The 17004-nt window shown below is 48.0% G+C and overlaps 2 protein-coding genes across 9 annotated transcripts in view; one reads left to right on the top strand and one right to left on the bottom strand.

The window, feature by feature from the left end:
• Positions 1-288: 288 nt before the first annotated feature.
• On the top strand, positions 289-2752 carry INSM1 (INSM transcriptional repressor 1). Its single transcript, XM_083624499.1, has one exon. The coding sequence runs from the start codon at positions 397-399 to the stop codon at positions 1732-1734; it is 1338 nt and encodes a 445-aa protein (XP_083480625.1). The 5' UTR covers positions 289-396; the 3' UTR covers positions 1735-2752.
• A 10802-nt stretch (positions 2753-13554) lies between these two features.
• The window catches only part of RALGAPA2 (Ral GTPase activating protein catalytic subunit alpha 2), a 188160-nt gene continuing 184710 nt past the window's right edge, over positions 13555-17004 (bottom strand). For 7 of the 8 annotated variants that reach the window (XR_014550911.1, XM_083624413.1, XM_083624412.1 and 4 more), the window contains one exon: positions 13555-16242. Coding sequence is in view for 4 of the 8 variants with exons in the window: in XM_083624412.1 (XP_083480538.1) it covers positions 16088-16242 (155 nt within the window). In the remaining 4 variants the exon portion in view is untranslated. The remainder of the gene's footprint in view (positions 16243-17004) is intronic. The other variant, XR_014550912.1, reaches the window with a different exon arrangement.

The following is a 17004-nucleotide window of genomic DNA, read 5'->3' as shown; positions in this document are numbered from 1 at the left end:
CTGCTGCCCTCCACCTCCGCCAGGCGCCCGCCCGCCCAGCGCGCCGCCTCGAAGCCCAGGGAGCAGCCGCGGGAAGCGCTGATTGGCTCCGGGCGGAGCAGGAGGCACGAACAATGCTGTCCTCCCCCCTTAAAAAGCGGGCGCGAGGCTGGGCGACTGGGGGGGCAGCGCGGCCAGGAGGAGGCGGCGGCGGCGGCGGAGGAGCCGCGCTGGTGGGGGCGAGCCGGCGAGCCAGGAAGGCGGGAAGGAGGCGCGGGCGAGGCGCCCCTCTGGCCGGCCGGCCGAGCCTGCGGAGGGAGCCGGGCGACGAGCGGGAGGAGACCCGGACTGGGGCGCCGGCGCCGCTCCCGGGCTGAGGCGGGCAGGCGCCTTGGCACCTCCCGGAGCCGCCCGAGGATGCCCCGCGGTTTCCTGGTGAAGAGGAGCCGCAGACCCACGCCCATCTCCTACCGGACCCGCTGCTGCTGCCCGGCGTCGGCGGCCGCCGAGGGAGGCGACCCGGCGCAGCTCCTGGTGCCCCCGCCGATCCCCGCTCCGCTCTCGGCCTCGCAGCCCGCCGAGGCGCCTCTTCTGCTGGCGCCCGCGGCGCCCCACTTCGGGACGCCCGACGGCCCCGCAGCCCCGGCGCAGCCCCTGCGCAGCCCCGCGCGGGCCGTCAGCGAGGAGCGCAGCCTGCACCTGGGCTCGCCGCTCTCGGCCGAGTCCTTTCCGGCGCCCGAGCCTCTGCTCCTGGGCCCGGGGGCCGAGCTCAAGCTCTGGGCGGTCGCGGCCATCGCCGCCGCCCCGCCGCCGCCCTCCCCGGCTCCGGCGGTGGCCCCGCAGCGCAGCCATGGGCCGAGCCCCAGCGCGTCCAAGCGGCCTCAGGGCCGGAAGGCCAAGGCGGCGCGCAAGCTGCACTTCGAGGATGAGGTGACGACGTCGCCGGTGCTGGGGCTGCGCATCAAAGAGGGCCCCCCCGAGCCCGCCACGACGGCTCCGCAGCAGCAGCAGCAGCACCAGGCGGGCGCCGGCGGAGGATCGCGCGCGGGCGGCGCGCAGCCGCTGGGCGAGTTCATCTGCCAGCTATGCAAGGAGCGCTACCCCGACCCGCTGGCCCTGGCGCAGCACAAGTGCTCGCGCATCGTGCGCGTCGAGTACCGCTGCCCGGAGTGCGACAAGCTCTTCAGCTGCCCGGCCAACCTGGCCTCGCACCGCCGCTGGCACAAGCCGCGGCCTCCCAGCGCCGCCAAGCCCAAGGCTGCGGCCGACGAGCCACCCGCCAAGGGAGGAGGAGGCAGCGGCAGCGAGAGGGACACGCCGAGCCCCGGCAGCGGAGGAGAGCCCGACGGCGGCGGCGGCGGCGAGGAGTTCGCGTGCCCGCGCTGTGCCAAGCGCTTCCGCCGCCAGAGCGCCCTGCGCAAGCACCTGCCCCTGCACCACGAGCCGCTGCACGGGCCGGCCTCGGCGCGGGAGCCCCCGGACGCCTGCCCGCCCGAGGAGGCGGGCGCCCGCCCCAGCCCGCTGAGCTTGCCCGGGGAGTGCCACCCGTGCCCCGTGTGCGGCGAGCCCTTCGCCGGCAAGAGCGCCCAGGAGCGCCACCTGCGCCTGCTCCACGCCGCCCAGGCCTTTCCCTGCAAGTACTGCCCGGCCACCTTCTACAGCTCGCCGGGCCTGACCCGCCACATCAACAAGTGCCACCCGTCGGAGAACCGCCAGGTCATCTTGCTGCAGGTGCCCGTGCGCCCGGCCTGCTAGAGGGAGCCCAGCCGTGCCTTCCCCCGCAGCCCCGTCGCCGCCCAGCCCCGGAGGGCCTGCGGGGCAACCGCGGGACTTCGACTCCAGCCACCGGGGCGGCGCGCACCGCCTCGCAGAACCGCCGGCCTTTTTGCCCCGGAGCATCTCTGCGATGGTGTGTCAGGCTTCTCTCCGCCGCTCCCTTGGAGCGCTGGCTCCGGAGCAGCTCCCTCCTCTACGCCCCCACTGCACTCGCGGGGGCTGCTCCAGGGGCCAGAGCTTCAGGGTTGGCTTAAACTTAAGATTCCCCTTTTCTCTCCCCCCCCACCCGAAGTCAATCTTGAGAAATGATGGATGCCTTTACACTTCACAGGCTGTGAACTGAACCTTTTCCCCACTTGATTAGCTTTATTATGGCTTGTGAACCGCTGGGATCTGGCTTTACCTTTTCGCTGTGTGTTTTCTTCTCTTTTTTTTAAATTTTCGATGTGAACAAAATCAATCTGCTTAAAGATATAACTTTGGTTAGTATAGCCACAAATGCCTTGACTTTAATCGTTGTTTGTCTCCCAAAAAATGTTGTAGAAGCTGCCTTAATACAATGACATGCCAATCTTTTTATGTTTGTTCCTTTTCGAAGTAGATCTCTATGTTGACGCTTATCTGTATATGTTGATTTATGCGTAATTGTTATTTATTCGTTATTTATTATTAATTATGGTGTTTATTTCTGACGTGCTTTGCCTCTCTCCCGCCACCTCCTCCAGTTCGCCCCCTCCTGCCATTTCACTGTGCATTTTTAAGTCTTTTTTAAAGGGATCTGTTGAAAAGGGTTTAATTTTTATACCTAGAATAAACATACAACTGTAACCCTTCTCTTCTTGCTTCGAGGGCTCGCGGACAGCTCAGCTTCCTTTTAGATGCAATCTCTTTTCTACACAATTATTTTCTTAACTGTTAGCTATTTATAGAACGCTTCAATAGAACTGTTTTAACTGTCTAACTATTTACTATTCAAATAAAAGTATTTTCAAATTCAGATACACTTTATTCATTTCTGTTTTCATTTTACATTCATTTTGTACCGTAACCCTATCTACATTTCCTAGGAAGTAAGTCCCATGAGGTTTAAGGAGGCTTCTTTCTAACCGCATATGCATAGGATTGCAGCCTTATTTCCTATTAAAAATTCCTGGTTTTCGATTCATGGTTTGTCTGTTTTTAAAATAGCAAAAGCCAATCAAAGTTAATAATCCTTAAACTGGTGGGTCTGAATTGACTCCGTAATTATTTATTGTTCAGAGATTACCTTTTGATAAAGCGTCCAGATTTTAAAAAGCTTAATAGGTAGGTTACAAGGTTCGCAGAGCCTCAGCACTGACGCATCTCTTCATTGCCACGGCTCAACCTGGGAGTCATGCATTAAGGCAGTGAATGGAGGTGCCCCCACCCCAAGGGCTGGGGGGGGCATCTTTCAGATCAGAGGGCGGGTGTTTTCAGGCAAAGGAGAAATTAAGAACCGCTAACGGCAGCCTGCGAGTTGGATTAGTTTTGCAAGCATCCTTGGGAGTTTCAAGCTGGCGATGCTGGGGCGGGAAGCGTCCTCCTGAGAAAAGCCCCGCTGTGCTGCGGCTCATGCGAGGAGCCCCAGAAACGCTTTTCCAAGGATGCTTTCGAGTGCTTAAGGTTGCGAAGTTCGCCCAATGCCTCCTTCCTCTTGCCCTTTGCCGCTCTCGGGAGAAGGGCAGCGTCGAGGTGTCGCGGGGCGCCCCGGTCCCTTCCGCGGGGAGAAGCGCAGGGAGGTCCCTCTCCGCAGGCGCTTCGCCGCCGGAGCTCCAGGGTCAGCCTTGGACCGGGCGGGGGGGGGGGAGGAAAGGGGCGAGGCCCAGCGGTGTTGGTTCGCCACGGCGCCTCGCTTATTTCGCGGGGCAAGAGGAAGGAAAGCCGCGAACCTCCTCCCCGCGGCAGCCCGGCTTCGCTCCTTTCGCCCAACTTCCGCCCCTCCGCCAATCTCGCGCGGCGCCCCCTCCCACCCCGGGCCATGGGGGGCTCCGCTGGGGCGGGGGGGAGCAGGGGGGGGAGCAGGGGGGAGCCCGGCCGAGCCCTTTGACCCCAGCGGGCGAAATGCTTTCGCTTCTGGCTGCCCCACGGGCGAGGGAGACGCTGGCGGTGCTTCTCGTGGGCAGCCCGCTCAAGCTTCCTTCGGAAGGACTGCTCCAGATATGTGAAGTTGAGGAAGGGGCGCCTGGCAAAGGGCACCAGAACGTGCTTCAAAATCGAACCCCCCCCCCCGCCTCCTCAAAATGGCCACCGCCTCCCTCCGAGGGGAGCAGCAGGCCTACCAGGAGGCGGCGGCGGCTGGCCCTTCAGCCCGGCTGCAGGGGCGCCTCAGCAGCGCGGAATGGCGGGAAGCCGAGAGGCCTCTTCCCTCAGGCCTTGGGAGGCGGAGTAGGCCCAGGCCAAGGGAGCAGCAGCAGCAGCGCTGGCCCAATATATTTTGTCACCTGAGGAGAACCACAAAATGGCGCCCCCCTCCCTGCCGAGCAAAAAGAGGTGAGGAAAGATTACATCAGGAACAAGGGAGGGAGGTACTAAAGATCGAGGATTCTGTGATTCTACATTGGGATCTGCTACCACCACCGTGGAGTCTGCTGCCTGAGGCTGTGGCCTGGCGGGCGGGCGGCCCTGAGGAGCCAGGGCTGGCTGCAAGGCGGGCGGCTCTCCCTTGAGTTGACCTCTGAGCCTTCCTTTTGGGGAGAGAACAGAGGGACCCTCTTCCTCCTTCACAGGTGGGCTGGGAATGGAGCAGAGAAAAGTAGCCAGCAGGCAGGAGAGAAGAGAATCCGCATTAGCTCTGCCTTCTCAACCTCATTCCTTTCAGGTTTGGCCATATTGTTGGTTCCGCACTCCAGTGGCGTAGCGTGGGGGGTGCAGGGGGGGCCGGCCGCACCGGGCGCAACATCTGGGGTTAGGGCAAATCCATGGGTTAGGGGGCGCAAATCCACGGGTTAGGGGGCGCAAATTACTTGCCTTGCCCCGGGTGCTGACAACCGACGCTACGCCACTGCCGCACTCCCGGCAGGGAAAGAAGGATCCGACAGCCGTGGTGAGCAGGGAGGCCCCAAATGAGAAGTGCCTTTGTAGCCAAGGGGGATTTGGACCCAGGGTCAAAGTCTTGCTCTTAGATATTTAATTTTTTAAAGAGGGGGACATCTGGAGTCTAACATGGAGAGGGCAAACAGGTTGGCTACTATCCCTTTCTAGTAACATTTCTTGTACTTATTTATTTATGCCAAGTAATAGGTGATTTATTCCTCAAGAGCACCTGTGATCTGAAATTGGGGCAGGGTGGAGGGGGAAGGGAAGGAATGGGATTGTCCTCCTTAAATAGTGATTTTGTGAGCCTTTGTAAGCACATGAAATGAGCACAGGTGTTGGGCCCAATCCAGCAGAAGATTGTTCTTCAAAGTGAATAGAAGCAGCCTAGGCAGTGGTATCTTGTGCGCATTGGGTTGAGAGTTGCTCAATTGGCATTTGCCACTTTAAAGCCGAGGATCATTATTTGTTCAGCCTGTACAGTTTCCTGCTCAGTGCCACTTCATTGCTCGTTTGCAGTGGAGGACTAGGCTCACCGAAAGGAAGAGAAGATGAATTTTAGAACAGTTTCTCCCAAGGTTATTCCCTGGTTTGCAAAATAATGAACCTTTCAACCTTTTCTGAGACGCCCTTTCCTTTAGCATCATAGGGAGAAATTTCATGTCATCTGCATTGCTTTCCCCATAGAGTCAGCCCACAAATTCAGCTGCCAATGAACCACTGAGCCTAAAGTGATAGGCAGGCATATGTGTTCCTGACCTCAGCCACACATTGCAACTGTGCCTTCAAAGTACTCTAAAACCAATAATGGCAAAAATATTAATTTTTTCCCTAACCAAAAGATGGAAACATCTCAGGGTGCTTTCAAGAGTTTTCACCTAGAACACCCCCTCTCTTTTAAAGAAGACCAGATGTAAACACGCAGTAGTCTGCTTTTCTCACCTCTGCAGCAGAAACTGTGCCTGCTTGAATTCCTTCTTCTAGTGCATACTTTAAAAATTTACAGGAAACCTTTCTTCCTTTGCAACATCAGAAACTGGAACCTACAAGAAGAGTGGAACTTAATGGTGGGGGAAATAGGATAATCTTTTATTGATTTAAAATGTTTATCCCCTGCTTTTCGTAAACAAAGCTTAAGGTGGCTAACAACAATAATTAAAGCAATTAAAATAACAGTAAAATAGTAAAAGCAGCAAAATTAAAAGTACAAACTGCAATTAAGTAAGTGAACTTCTAGCAAATCAAGACCAAATCATGGAGAATGCAACCACTCATGGTCCAGAAGCCTTATCCTAAAAGAAAAGTGTTCAACAACCTAGTGCTAAAAGGGGGGCAAGATAAGTCTAGGGAGGGAGTTACGGAACCTGGGCACAGCAGGTTCTGACACACTGTCTCAGCTGAACATACTTTTTGGGACAATGACACACATTAGGAAGGTCTGAGATCAGCAGAGAAAATAATTGAAATCTATTCCTTTTAAAAACTTTTTTATTGTGAGGATTAACGTTAGAATGTGACACTTGTTTTGAGGTTTAGTTCTTGGGGATGTTTTCTTCACTTGGGGGCTTTAGCTGTGCAATTTCAGCAGCATAATGTGTGATGTGCTATATAGTGGCACCTCAGGTTAAGAACTTAATCTGTTCTGGAGGTCTGTTCTTAACCTGAAACTGTTCTTAACCTGAAGCACCACTTTAGCTAATGGGGCCTCCTGCCACCGTGCCGCCGGAGCACGATTTCTGTTCTCATCCTGAAGCAAAGTTCTTAACCTGAGGTAATATTTCTGGGTTAGCCGAGTCTGTAACCTGAAGCATATGTAACCTGAAGCGTATGTAACCCGAGTTACCACTGTAGTGCTTCATAGTTTCTGATCAACAGTGTTAAAATTGCCACTATTAAGTTTTTTTGTTGCAATTCTACATATACACAGTTACCTGAGAGTAAGTTCTATTGAAATCAGTTGTGTATACAATTGCTTTGAGGGATAGATTGAACAACACAGGTCAGTTTACTTCCAAATAAGCATGCATAGGATTGCACTGCCTATGGGGGAGGAAGCTGACTTAGGAGACTTGGTAGACACAGGGGAATTGCTAACTTCTGTTGTAATGACACGTCATGGTTGTGATGAACTGAATGCTTCTAAATATATTCAGGGGACTGTGTGCATTTTGAATTCACCTTTCAGGCACTTAGTTAATATACATGGAATAGTGCTTTAATAAGTTTACTTATCAAAGAAGTTACCTGTTGGCATGGCATATTTGTGTTCAGGATGGAAGAGAAGGACCTGCTCTGCTGGTGTGCATTTACACACAGCATGGAGAGGCATATGGACTGAGGCTATATAAGGCTATGCCACTTCCTCCCCACCTCTTCAGTTTCCAGCAACCACCTTACCCTCCTAGGAATCAGTGCAGGAACTTTGCAGGTTGCCCAAGGGACCAAGTAGGAGCTTTTTGCCTGCATGCATATTGGCCTGGTGAGTGGTCTTCTACTGCTTTATTCTATACTGTATTTGGGAAATTGGTTAGTTGGTGGTGCCATTCAATTGGTTAATTTGGTCACTTATGGAGGCAGTGACATCACAGCAAGGCATGATGGAATTCATTTTGTGCTAATGGAATAGGACTAAAAGACTGGAATTACGATGATGCTTAATAGATCTATTGCCTGGTATATACTGTAGGGCTGGGTGATATTGCCAGCTAAACTTTGCTATATCAGATGTTGGATGTTGGAAGGAGGTGGGAAGGAAGAAGGCAGTTAATGTAACCGTGTGCAGCTTCTGCCTCTTCCTGGTGAAGCTGGGCGGACAGCACTGCTCTGGGTGGAGCGCAGCACCCAGAGTGCTGCATGGCATGGTAAAGGTAAAAAAAGACAAAGGACTCCTGGATGGTTAAGTCCAGTCAAAGGCGACCGTGGGATTGCGGCGCTCATCTTGCTTTCAGGCTGCGGGAGCTGGCGTTTGTCTACAGACAGCTTTCAGTGTCATGACTAAACTGCTTCTGGTGCAACGGAACACCGTGACAGAAACCAGAGCATATGGGTGGCGCTGTGGTCTAAACCACTGAGCCTCTTGGGCTTGCTGATCAGAAGGTTGGTGGTTTGAATCCCCGCGACGAAGTGAGCTCCCGTTGCTCTGTCCCAGCTCCTGCCAACCTAGCAATTCAAAAGCATGCCAGTGCAAGTAGATACAAAGGGACCGCTGCGGCAGGAAGGTAAATGGCATGGCATGGTACTACAGAGCCGCTGGCCTCCCCTGAACTGCCAGCTGCGGCTCACCCCAATGATAGTCTTGCTGCACAAGTGGCAGCTGCTGGGAGCCACCATTCCACGGGGTGAGGAGGAACAGAGGGAGAAGGCAGCCTGCCAATGCTAACGCAGCCAGGGGGGAAAAACGAACACACTGGAAGGCTGGCTGGCTGGCTGGCAGGCAGGCAGGCAGGCAGGCAAGCCCCACTCCCAAGGCCAGCAACTGGGCTGCGGAGGGAAGGAGGGAGGGAGTGGGTGAGCATCAGGCAGCCTGACTGAGGGGCGTGATGTTGGCTGCAAGCAGGCCGGGGGATTCACGATACATTGCCTGATTGGAAATTCTGAAATCACTCTTGTGATTTTACATTTAAAACAAATGTATTGATACGTCGCCCAGGCCTAATATGCTGCATAATTTTAAATTAATCTTCTAATGCCACAATTAACTGCAGTAACTTGGAGTGTAAATGGCCTGGGTACAACAATTAAAAGAATAAGGTTTGCTTTAAAGCAAGATAACCCAGACCTTATTTTTTAAAAAAGAGACATTTTAAAAAAAAAAATGAAACACAATACTGTTACAAAATCCTTCCAAGTGGAGGTGGAGATTGGTACGCCTTACAAGGTACTTCCAAAAGTAGAGGGTCAGTAATCTAGAATTCACCCAAACTTGAGTTTCAGTTAAAAGTTATACTAAGTGACACTAATGGAAGATTTAGCTTCTTCAAATGTCAGTTAGATAACTCCTGGCTGACACTGTGTTCTATTTATGTACCTAATACCCAACAAAAACAGTTTCTGGATGAAGCTTTTATATTACTGCATAACGTAAATCCTCACACAATTGGCTGCTTTTCCTCTTACTTCATTAAGACTAAAATGGGGGAAATACTTTGGGGAAGAATCAGAGGAACAGCTCTGGGAACATATTTGGGATAATAATAATATTTTTATTATTTATACCCTGCCCATCTGGCTGAGTTGTCCCATAAACTACATTCAGATCCATCTCAATAAGAACTTGAGATAATGCTTTAAAGATGGCACATCGCTGGTACATGTGCCCCAACAGATTATACAGAATTAATCATAACACATCAAATCTTTGCTGGTGGGAATGCAATTTACCTGGCTCTCTAGTACACATGTGGTCATTTTTGGGGTAGCCCTTAATAAGCAAAGGATTTTAGGTATACAAAAAACAGATTAGGGCTGAGCAATATCTGCTTTTCAACATCAGTGGCTAAACATCGGTCCTGTATACCTGAAGGAGCGTCTCTGCCCCCATCATTCAGCCCGGACACTGAGGTCCAGCGCCGATGGCCTTCTGGCAGTTCCCTCACTGCGAGAAGTGAGGTTACAGGGAACCAGGCAGAGGGCCTTCTTGGTAGTGGTGCCTGCCCTGTGGAACGCTCTCCCATCAGGTGTCAAGGCAATAAGCAACTATCTTACTTTTAAAAGACATCTGAAGGCAGCCCTGTTTAGGGAAGTTTTTAATGTTTAATGCTGTATTGTGTTTTAATATTCGGTTGGGAGCCGCCCAGAGTGGCTGGGGAAACCCAGCCAGATGGGCGGGGTATTAATAATAATAATAATAATAATAATAATAATAATAATAATAATCCAATACTGCATATCACAATGTCTGAAATTGGAGATCAGGCATGGGGATGAGTGAAGGAGCAGCCATGGAGATCAGATGGAGGTGGGAGGCGAGGAAGGGGAGTCACTTCCACTGCATGGTTTGAGTGGGAGGAGATAGGGATGGGGGGTGCATCAAGTCACGATCAGCGGGGCAGCCAGCGAAGATGCACGTCCACTGTGGCTGCTGCTGCTTTCCTGCTGACTGAGAAAAGCCGCTCTGCCTCAGTGCCAGGGGAAGGTAGCGCCACAGTTTCTTAAAGTGAGGGCAATCAGCTGCCCTGTTCTCCATCAGCGTGAGGGAAGGCAGCTCAGATCAGCAGTGTTATCGGCTGAGATCATCATGCGATATTGACGACACCTTGAAATTGGCTGCTCTGCTCTCTCTCACGCGAGGAGTGATATATTGCTGTGTATTGCCAGGTCAAAATTGTTATTGCAGTGTGATTTCAAAACCGGTTTGGGCCAATACATTGAAAAATTGCAAAGCGCTAGAACAGACCTTAAAATTTGTGATATTACCATGCAAAAATGACAAATATTTAGTTGGGGGGAGGCAAGGGATGGGGCTGTGGGTGTTTTCGGACTGCTAATTGGGAACCACTGTCATAGGGTGTTTACTCTAACCCTGGGGTCAGCAACCTTTTTCAGCCGTGGGCTGGTCCACCGTACCTCAGACCATGAGGTGGGCCGGACTATATTTTGAAGACAAAAAATGAATGAATTCCTATGCCCGACAAATAACCCAGAGATGCATTTTAAATAAAAGCACACATTCTACTCATGTAAAAACACGCTGATTCCAGAACCATTCATGGGCCAGATTGAGAAGGCGATTGGGCCACGGACCTTAGGTTGCCTACCCCTGCTCTAACCAGATCTAATGTGTTGCCTTCTCAATTACTTTGGGGGAGATTTGTTGGTGTTTTTCTCTTGAGGTTTTGTGCTACTAAGAACCAAGAGGTGGAATCTGTGGAATGTATGCCTTTGTTTTGTAATTTTTATGTTGGAGCTTGTTAGCAAATGATTGCGAATTTACTGGCCAAACAAGCAGGCAGGTAGCTCAATGTAGTGTTAATTACTTGGAGATAAAATACCATAGGTATCATAGAAAGTGGCCAAATTTTTATTAGTGACAGTGAGGACAAAGAGATGAATAACCACCCAAAGTTGTATCTGAAGAATACAACTGAAGAAGCATGCACACGAAAGCTCATACCAAGAACTAACTTAGTTGGTCTTTAAGGTGCTACTGGAAGGGGGAAAAAAATTGTTTTGACTATGGCAGACCAACACGGCTACCTATCTGTCACCCAAAGTTGGAAAGAAAATTTTCAGGGGCTACTTAGGTTATCTTCTATATATGAAACTTTAGCCAATACCATTTAAATTATGTTTTGCATTGCATTTTGCTCCGCCCTTAAGGCTATGGTGTACTGTATGCTTTTATTTTTGGCCTTATTGCTGATCTGTTGAAAATAATAAACTGATGATGAAGCAGAGGTGCTGACTCAGGAATGAGATGGGGGCCTGGCTGCACATGCACAACATAACATCCGGGCATCACATGTGACGCTGTGACATGCACAGTGCCGGATGTCAGAGGCGACGCTGTCACACACAATGTCCAGTCGTTGCACAGCAGCTTTGCTTCCATGGCATGTGGCTCCCCCCCCTTTCTTCCTGCCACCACCATGGTTTGGGGGCTGCTTCCCTTCCGTGGCAGGAGGAGGAGCTGAGCTGCCCCCGTGTTCCTGGCTCCTTCAATCTTGTGTGACCATGTGATGCCTGGACGTCGGCTGTGAGGCTGTTGTGTGTTATAGCTCAGCTTCTATTGACAGCAGCTCCTCCTCTCCCTCCTCCTGCCCATGTCATGGGCTGGGGGCTGCTTCTCCTGTGTGGCAGGAGGAGGAGCTAAGCTGCCACTGCTCAAAGCCTGGACGTTGTGTGTGATGGCGTTGTGTCTGGGCATTGCGTCCAATGTCTGGGTGTCACACAAGACTTTGTGATGTCATGCATGGTGTCTGGCAAACACCCCACAAACAAATATGTCCCCCCCAATGATTCATTACCCCAAGGTAACCCCCCTAGCAGTTGGCATGCCTGTGATGAAGTAATATTTTTACAGTAACAAACATAGCAAGAATTGGGCACAAACAAAGTAATTTAAGTCCAGATGACTGATCCTCTTCACTAGCTGGTGTGATTATTAAAGCAGTAATGATCAGAACAGCAGTGGGAACAAGATAAATTAAATGAACAGAGTGCCAGGTGACCAGCTAATCTTGAATAAACAGAGCACCCACTTCACATTAAAATGGGGCAGCTTTGCTAACAGAATCCTTTGTCTAATGCTTTCAGCCATATTAGAGTTCTGTTGGATGGAAGTAATGGATGGAAGTAGAATGGATGGAAGTAAAAGGTCTGATCAAGCCACATTAACTACACCAAACTTCTAAGATCAGAAATTTTGCTTTGGCGTAGGGGTGACCCAAGGCACGGATATGGAGGCTCAGGGCACAGGGAATTGTGGGGGAGAAAGAGATGGGAAGCTGTACCCTCTGTACTTGAGCACAGGAACTCTTGCTTCAGACTCCTTGCAAGTGAGGATTTACCGCCTCACTATTGTGATGTCAGTAGTTAATAGCTATAGAAAAAGGAACAACCATTCTAGTGATTAAAGATTTCATAAAATAATTCAGGAACTCCATTTTACTCCCACAATTTCTGTTGCATTTGATACACATAGTCTAAATGATGTAAGGTAAAAAACAGATGGATTAGGAATGGGGAACTTTAGGCAGTCCAAATGTTGCTGGACTGATGGCCATTCACAGTGGGGCTGGCAAGACGTGCCCAACAACTTCTAGAGGACCACTCCCCATCCCTGTGCTAGATTATGTGAGGTGGGAGTAGAAAGTGAGGCTTGATGGTGGATAATAGCAGCTATTCAGATCCTGTTGTGTTCTGTGAGCTGGAAGCCAAAAAGCTGGTTCGGATGGAAAACAGAGACATAATTGTGGCCTCTGTTTTCCATCTGAACCAGCCTTTTGGCTTCCAAAAACATTTTAGCCTAACTCAGGTAGACTTGGGCTACCCAGACCCTAAAGTAATCTGCAAGGTAAAGCTAAGAAACAGAATATGGGCTGCAATTATCTAGGTCCCCGCCACCACCATCATAATAACTGCCACTACAAGATGGGGAAATGAAAGTCAAAACAGGTAAAAAATGTCTTTGCTTTTTTGTGTGTCCAAGGTGGAGGATGACCAATCAGCATTCTTTGGCCCCTGATCAAACTTAGTCATCACTGGGCTGTTTTTGGAGTTCCCTCAACAATATCTTGTTCTTCTGTAAGCCTCAGGTTATTTCCCAAACTGCTAAAACTTCTCTCCTGTGAGTGTGTGGTGCTTTTTTTGTTACATAAACATCGGCACCCACAGCCTGAACACTGGAAATAGAGGAAATGAAAGATTGCAGTCTATTCCTGCATGCATATGTTATCTGAGCCTATGTTTAGGGGGTTGAAAACCTCTCAGAGTCAGGAGTTTCTACCCAGCTAAGTCTTACTTTATGTGCATTAAAATACCCCAACTACTTTAAACCCCTGTGCATTCACCATCCATGTATAAGACAACACCCAATTTTTGACTTTTTTTAAAGCAAAAAACATTGTCTTATACATGGAAAAATAAAGTTAATCACAATTGGACATATTATCATCATGCTGCTTGCCTACATTTCCCAGAAGCGTGTGAATTTCATGCTAACAGAACGAAGTTCAGTGTTTAATTTGGAGGGTGTGCACCTCAAACAGTAAATTCCTTGGTAATCAAACAGTAACTTGATTCTAGTTCATTATTTCCTTGATTTTATTATTAGTTTTGTGTTTTAACTACTATAAAATATTGCCATCAGTAGCTTTCAAACAATTTTTACTAAGAATAAATAAATAATTGCAGACATGAAAATAGGTAGACTGTAAATTAATATATTCACAAGGTTTAAGTAAAATAACACCACCACCAAACTGTTGCCACTGGGGCATACAGTTTGAGTTGTAGTCGTGGGGTGCAGGGGGGTGTCCCTTCCGATTAAAATACACATAGGGACATCACATTTTGAGATTGCATTTCAGTGTTAAACAGAGAAAAATAAACAAATTCTACATCAGATATACAGATTGTTTAAAGCAGACTAACAAATCAAAGAAGTCACAGCGATTGGATGCACCCCCCCTTTTTTTTTACTGGCCAAGGAAATCAATCTCACAGTCTAATGTATCTCAAAACTCTTAACAAATACTTAAGAACCACCAAAGAGGACATAATTTTCATCTCAGTGAATAGCAGTAGTTGACTGAAGTCAGCTAAATAACTATGGCAGTGGGCTCAAAGTAAGCCTATGAAAGTTTCCGGATACATGCACCTTAGTAGTCAGAAATAGGGCTGCTGTATTCATTTCAGTGTCAAGAAATGCTTTGCATTTGCTGCAGGTGGTACTGATGCCACGCTGGATTGAGGTTGCTGACTTCAAAAGAGCAAGAATTCCACACACCACCAGTTCCTAACAATGTTGTTCCTGAAAGGTGTTACTTTTACTGCAAAGTTTAATGTATATTGCAGGCCTGGGAGAAAATGGCTTCAAGCTATTTCAATCTAATTTACTCTCAGGGGGCAATTTTTAAATGTATTTTTCATCCTTAAACCTTTATCACTGAGTGCTTTGGGTTGTGCAAAATTTTCAGTTTGTCACTAAAAGATACGTAGCTTTCAAAGTCTCCAGGGCACATACGAAATTAAGAATACTTTCAATCTGAAAGCATAGCTATAAGCAGTAGTATTTGGAAATATGTTATATAAGACACTACTGTTTTTTTCCTTCCACGCCAATGGAAAAAGAGGTTAGCTATTAGCTATAATAACTAGAAGCACTGTCTAGTGAACAGTTTTCCCCAACATGAAAATATGTGCAACAAAACAAAATTCATGACAAAATAACAAAGAAGAAAAATCAAGCTATCCACATCTAATCTGCAGCAAAGTGACAACTTGGTAAAAATGCCTAATCACAGAGGGCACCATAATTTGGTACTGCAATGAGTGAGGAGCCTCCAAATCCACAGCAATTAATGTTGCGGTTGGGATGGGATGGTCACACGAGTATTTTCTACACAAAGTGTCTGGGCAAGAATTGGATAGGAAAGACCAGTGTGATTTGCTACATGCATAACATGGAAATAATGACGGTTTGCACTAGCACAGCTCAGATACAGCTAGGTCTGATTGCTTAGTTGGATAAACATTTCCTTAGATCATACTGGAAGTCCTAAGCAAGAAGGTGAGAGGGTACATGATCCTGAACTGCTGCACATTTCAAGACTGCATGAACCAGCTTTATCTTCATAATGTATGCGGATGGTCTGGATTGATTTCACGATAAACGTTATATTGATCCACATTTTTCTAGAAGGTCAACCAAGCAGTCTTTCTATACTGATCAAGTAGCAAGTGCTTCTAGACATGATTAAATCACACCACGCTAATCATGTGGAGTAAGAAAGTATTTAACTTTGGTCCAATTTTATCATGAATGATATTAAGAAACAGAAAGTGAGTTGGCATGTGCCATATTTAACTTACCCAAAGTGAGATTTAAATGACCTAGTAATGTATGTCTTGTATATAAAACATTATTTCTGTTTTTTATTTTTACTACCAGTGTTTATATTATAACAGTTACTCAGAACAGTTATTGTTGAAGTGTACTTAGTTATGCACAGAAGAATGGTCTTTGGAAAGAAATAGTGGGAAAGAAATAGTGTGTATGAAGATATATTGAAAAGCAGAATCATCTATCCATATTTTGGGCACATTCCAACCAAAGTGAAGCTCTTTGCAAAGTTCCATTGATTTCAAAAGAAGAGAATTAGTAAACCATGCTCTCATCTCCCCATTGGCATCACTGGGACTTAAAAAGTACATCACTTGGCTAAATTGGCATTTCATCAGCAAACTAAAAATTCCACCTACTAAATTTCAAATTATAATGCAATTTAAATGTCATAACCAAGAAATTCACTGGTTTTCAGTTGTACAATCTCTACTAGTAAAACAAGAAAATAGGGTTACAGTTAAATGGTAAACTTGCCAAAAGAGCTCTTGACTTCATTGCTTCCAGTGGCAGAAATTATCAAGTGAAAAGCATGTTGCATAATTCAGATGATCCACATGAAAATGTTAAGTTTGAAACTTCAGGAATCATAATTTTATATGAAAATGTAGTTCATTAGGCGGTATCCAAATATTACCAGTTCCAGGAATATAGTTAATGAAAGGAGACTTAAAGTATATGTCTCCTTATATTGTTTTCAGCTTTGAAAGTGCTTTAACTTGAAGATTTACTGAGAGTGCTCGCAGATCGGCGCAGCTTCCCAGAGAGCTTGTTTTTTGTGGCACTTGACAGTGTTGGTGGCATCTGCTCTGCTGGCTCTGTCCCCACAGATGTGGCAAGATCAGCACTCAGACTTGTAGTGAGACAGCCTAAAAATAAGGAAAATCCTATTAGAATCGAAAGGGTTTAAAAAAACAAGATATATTTCACTGATTGAGAACAATGTAAGAAGCATAATCCTTAGAGAAGTCCAAGAAATCCACGTAGAAACCATACAATACTTGCAAATGGCCAACTTATCTTCTTGGGCCTTCCTGCACTCCAGGTTCCAGCTTTTCTCTTTACAAGAAAGGGCAAGGATTTCCCATATATACAGGACCATGGCACAAGACCAGCCTGCACTGACATTGTCATCAGGATGATGGGGTGCTTGCTGCTATGCTGACACTATAATTGCAATCCTCTCCAGAAAATTGGTATGGATTTTGATTGTATGTGAGAGTATCCAGAAAAGGTGCGAGTAAACAAACACATTTAAGCTGTATTGAAGAAAAAGAAATCGTTTGTTTTGTGTGTGTGCTCACAAAACATTTGTTATTCTTAGATGCAGGTTAAATACACATTCAGAAATATCACATATAGTCCTTTTAGGATTGTACCACTTCAGAGTGCAGGTGGGGACTGTATGTCTCTATGTCCATTGAATTAAAAACAATGCACATACGTAAGAGTGGAATTCAACATAATGCTAGAGAGATCATTCCATCAGCACAATAATATCTGCTTGCTGAACAGAACAGTCTCCCCTTTCCTCCCCTGCACAATGCTATGGGGGTTCACCTGCCTACCAGAGTGGTTTTGAGGGTGGTGTGCCAGGGGCTTCCTTCATTCTCTTCTTGGAATAGAGGCTT

This window comes from Podarcis filfolensis, assembly GCF_964270895.1.
Source record: "Podarcis filfolensis genome assembly, chromosome: 7".
Classification (NCBI taxonomy): Eukaryota; Metazoa; Chordata; class Lepidosauria; order Squamata; family Lacertidae; genus Podarcis; species Podarcis filfolensis.
This window is presented reverse-complemented; position numbering and strand designations above follow the sequence as displayed.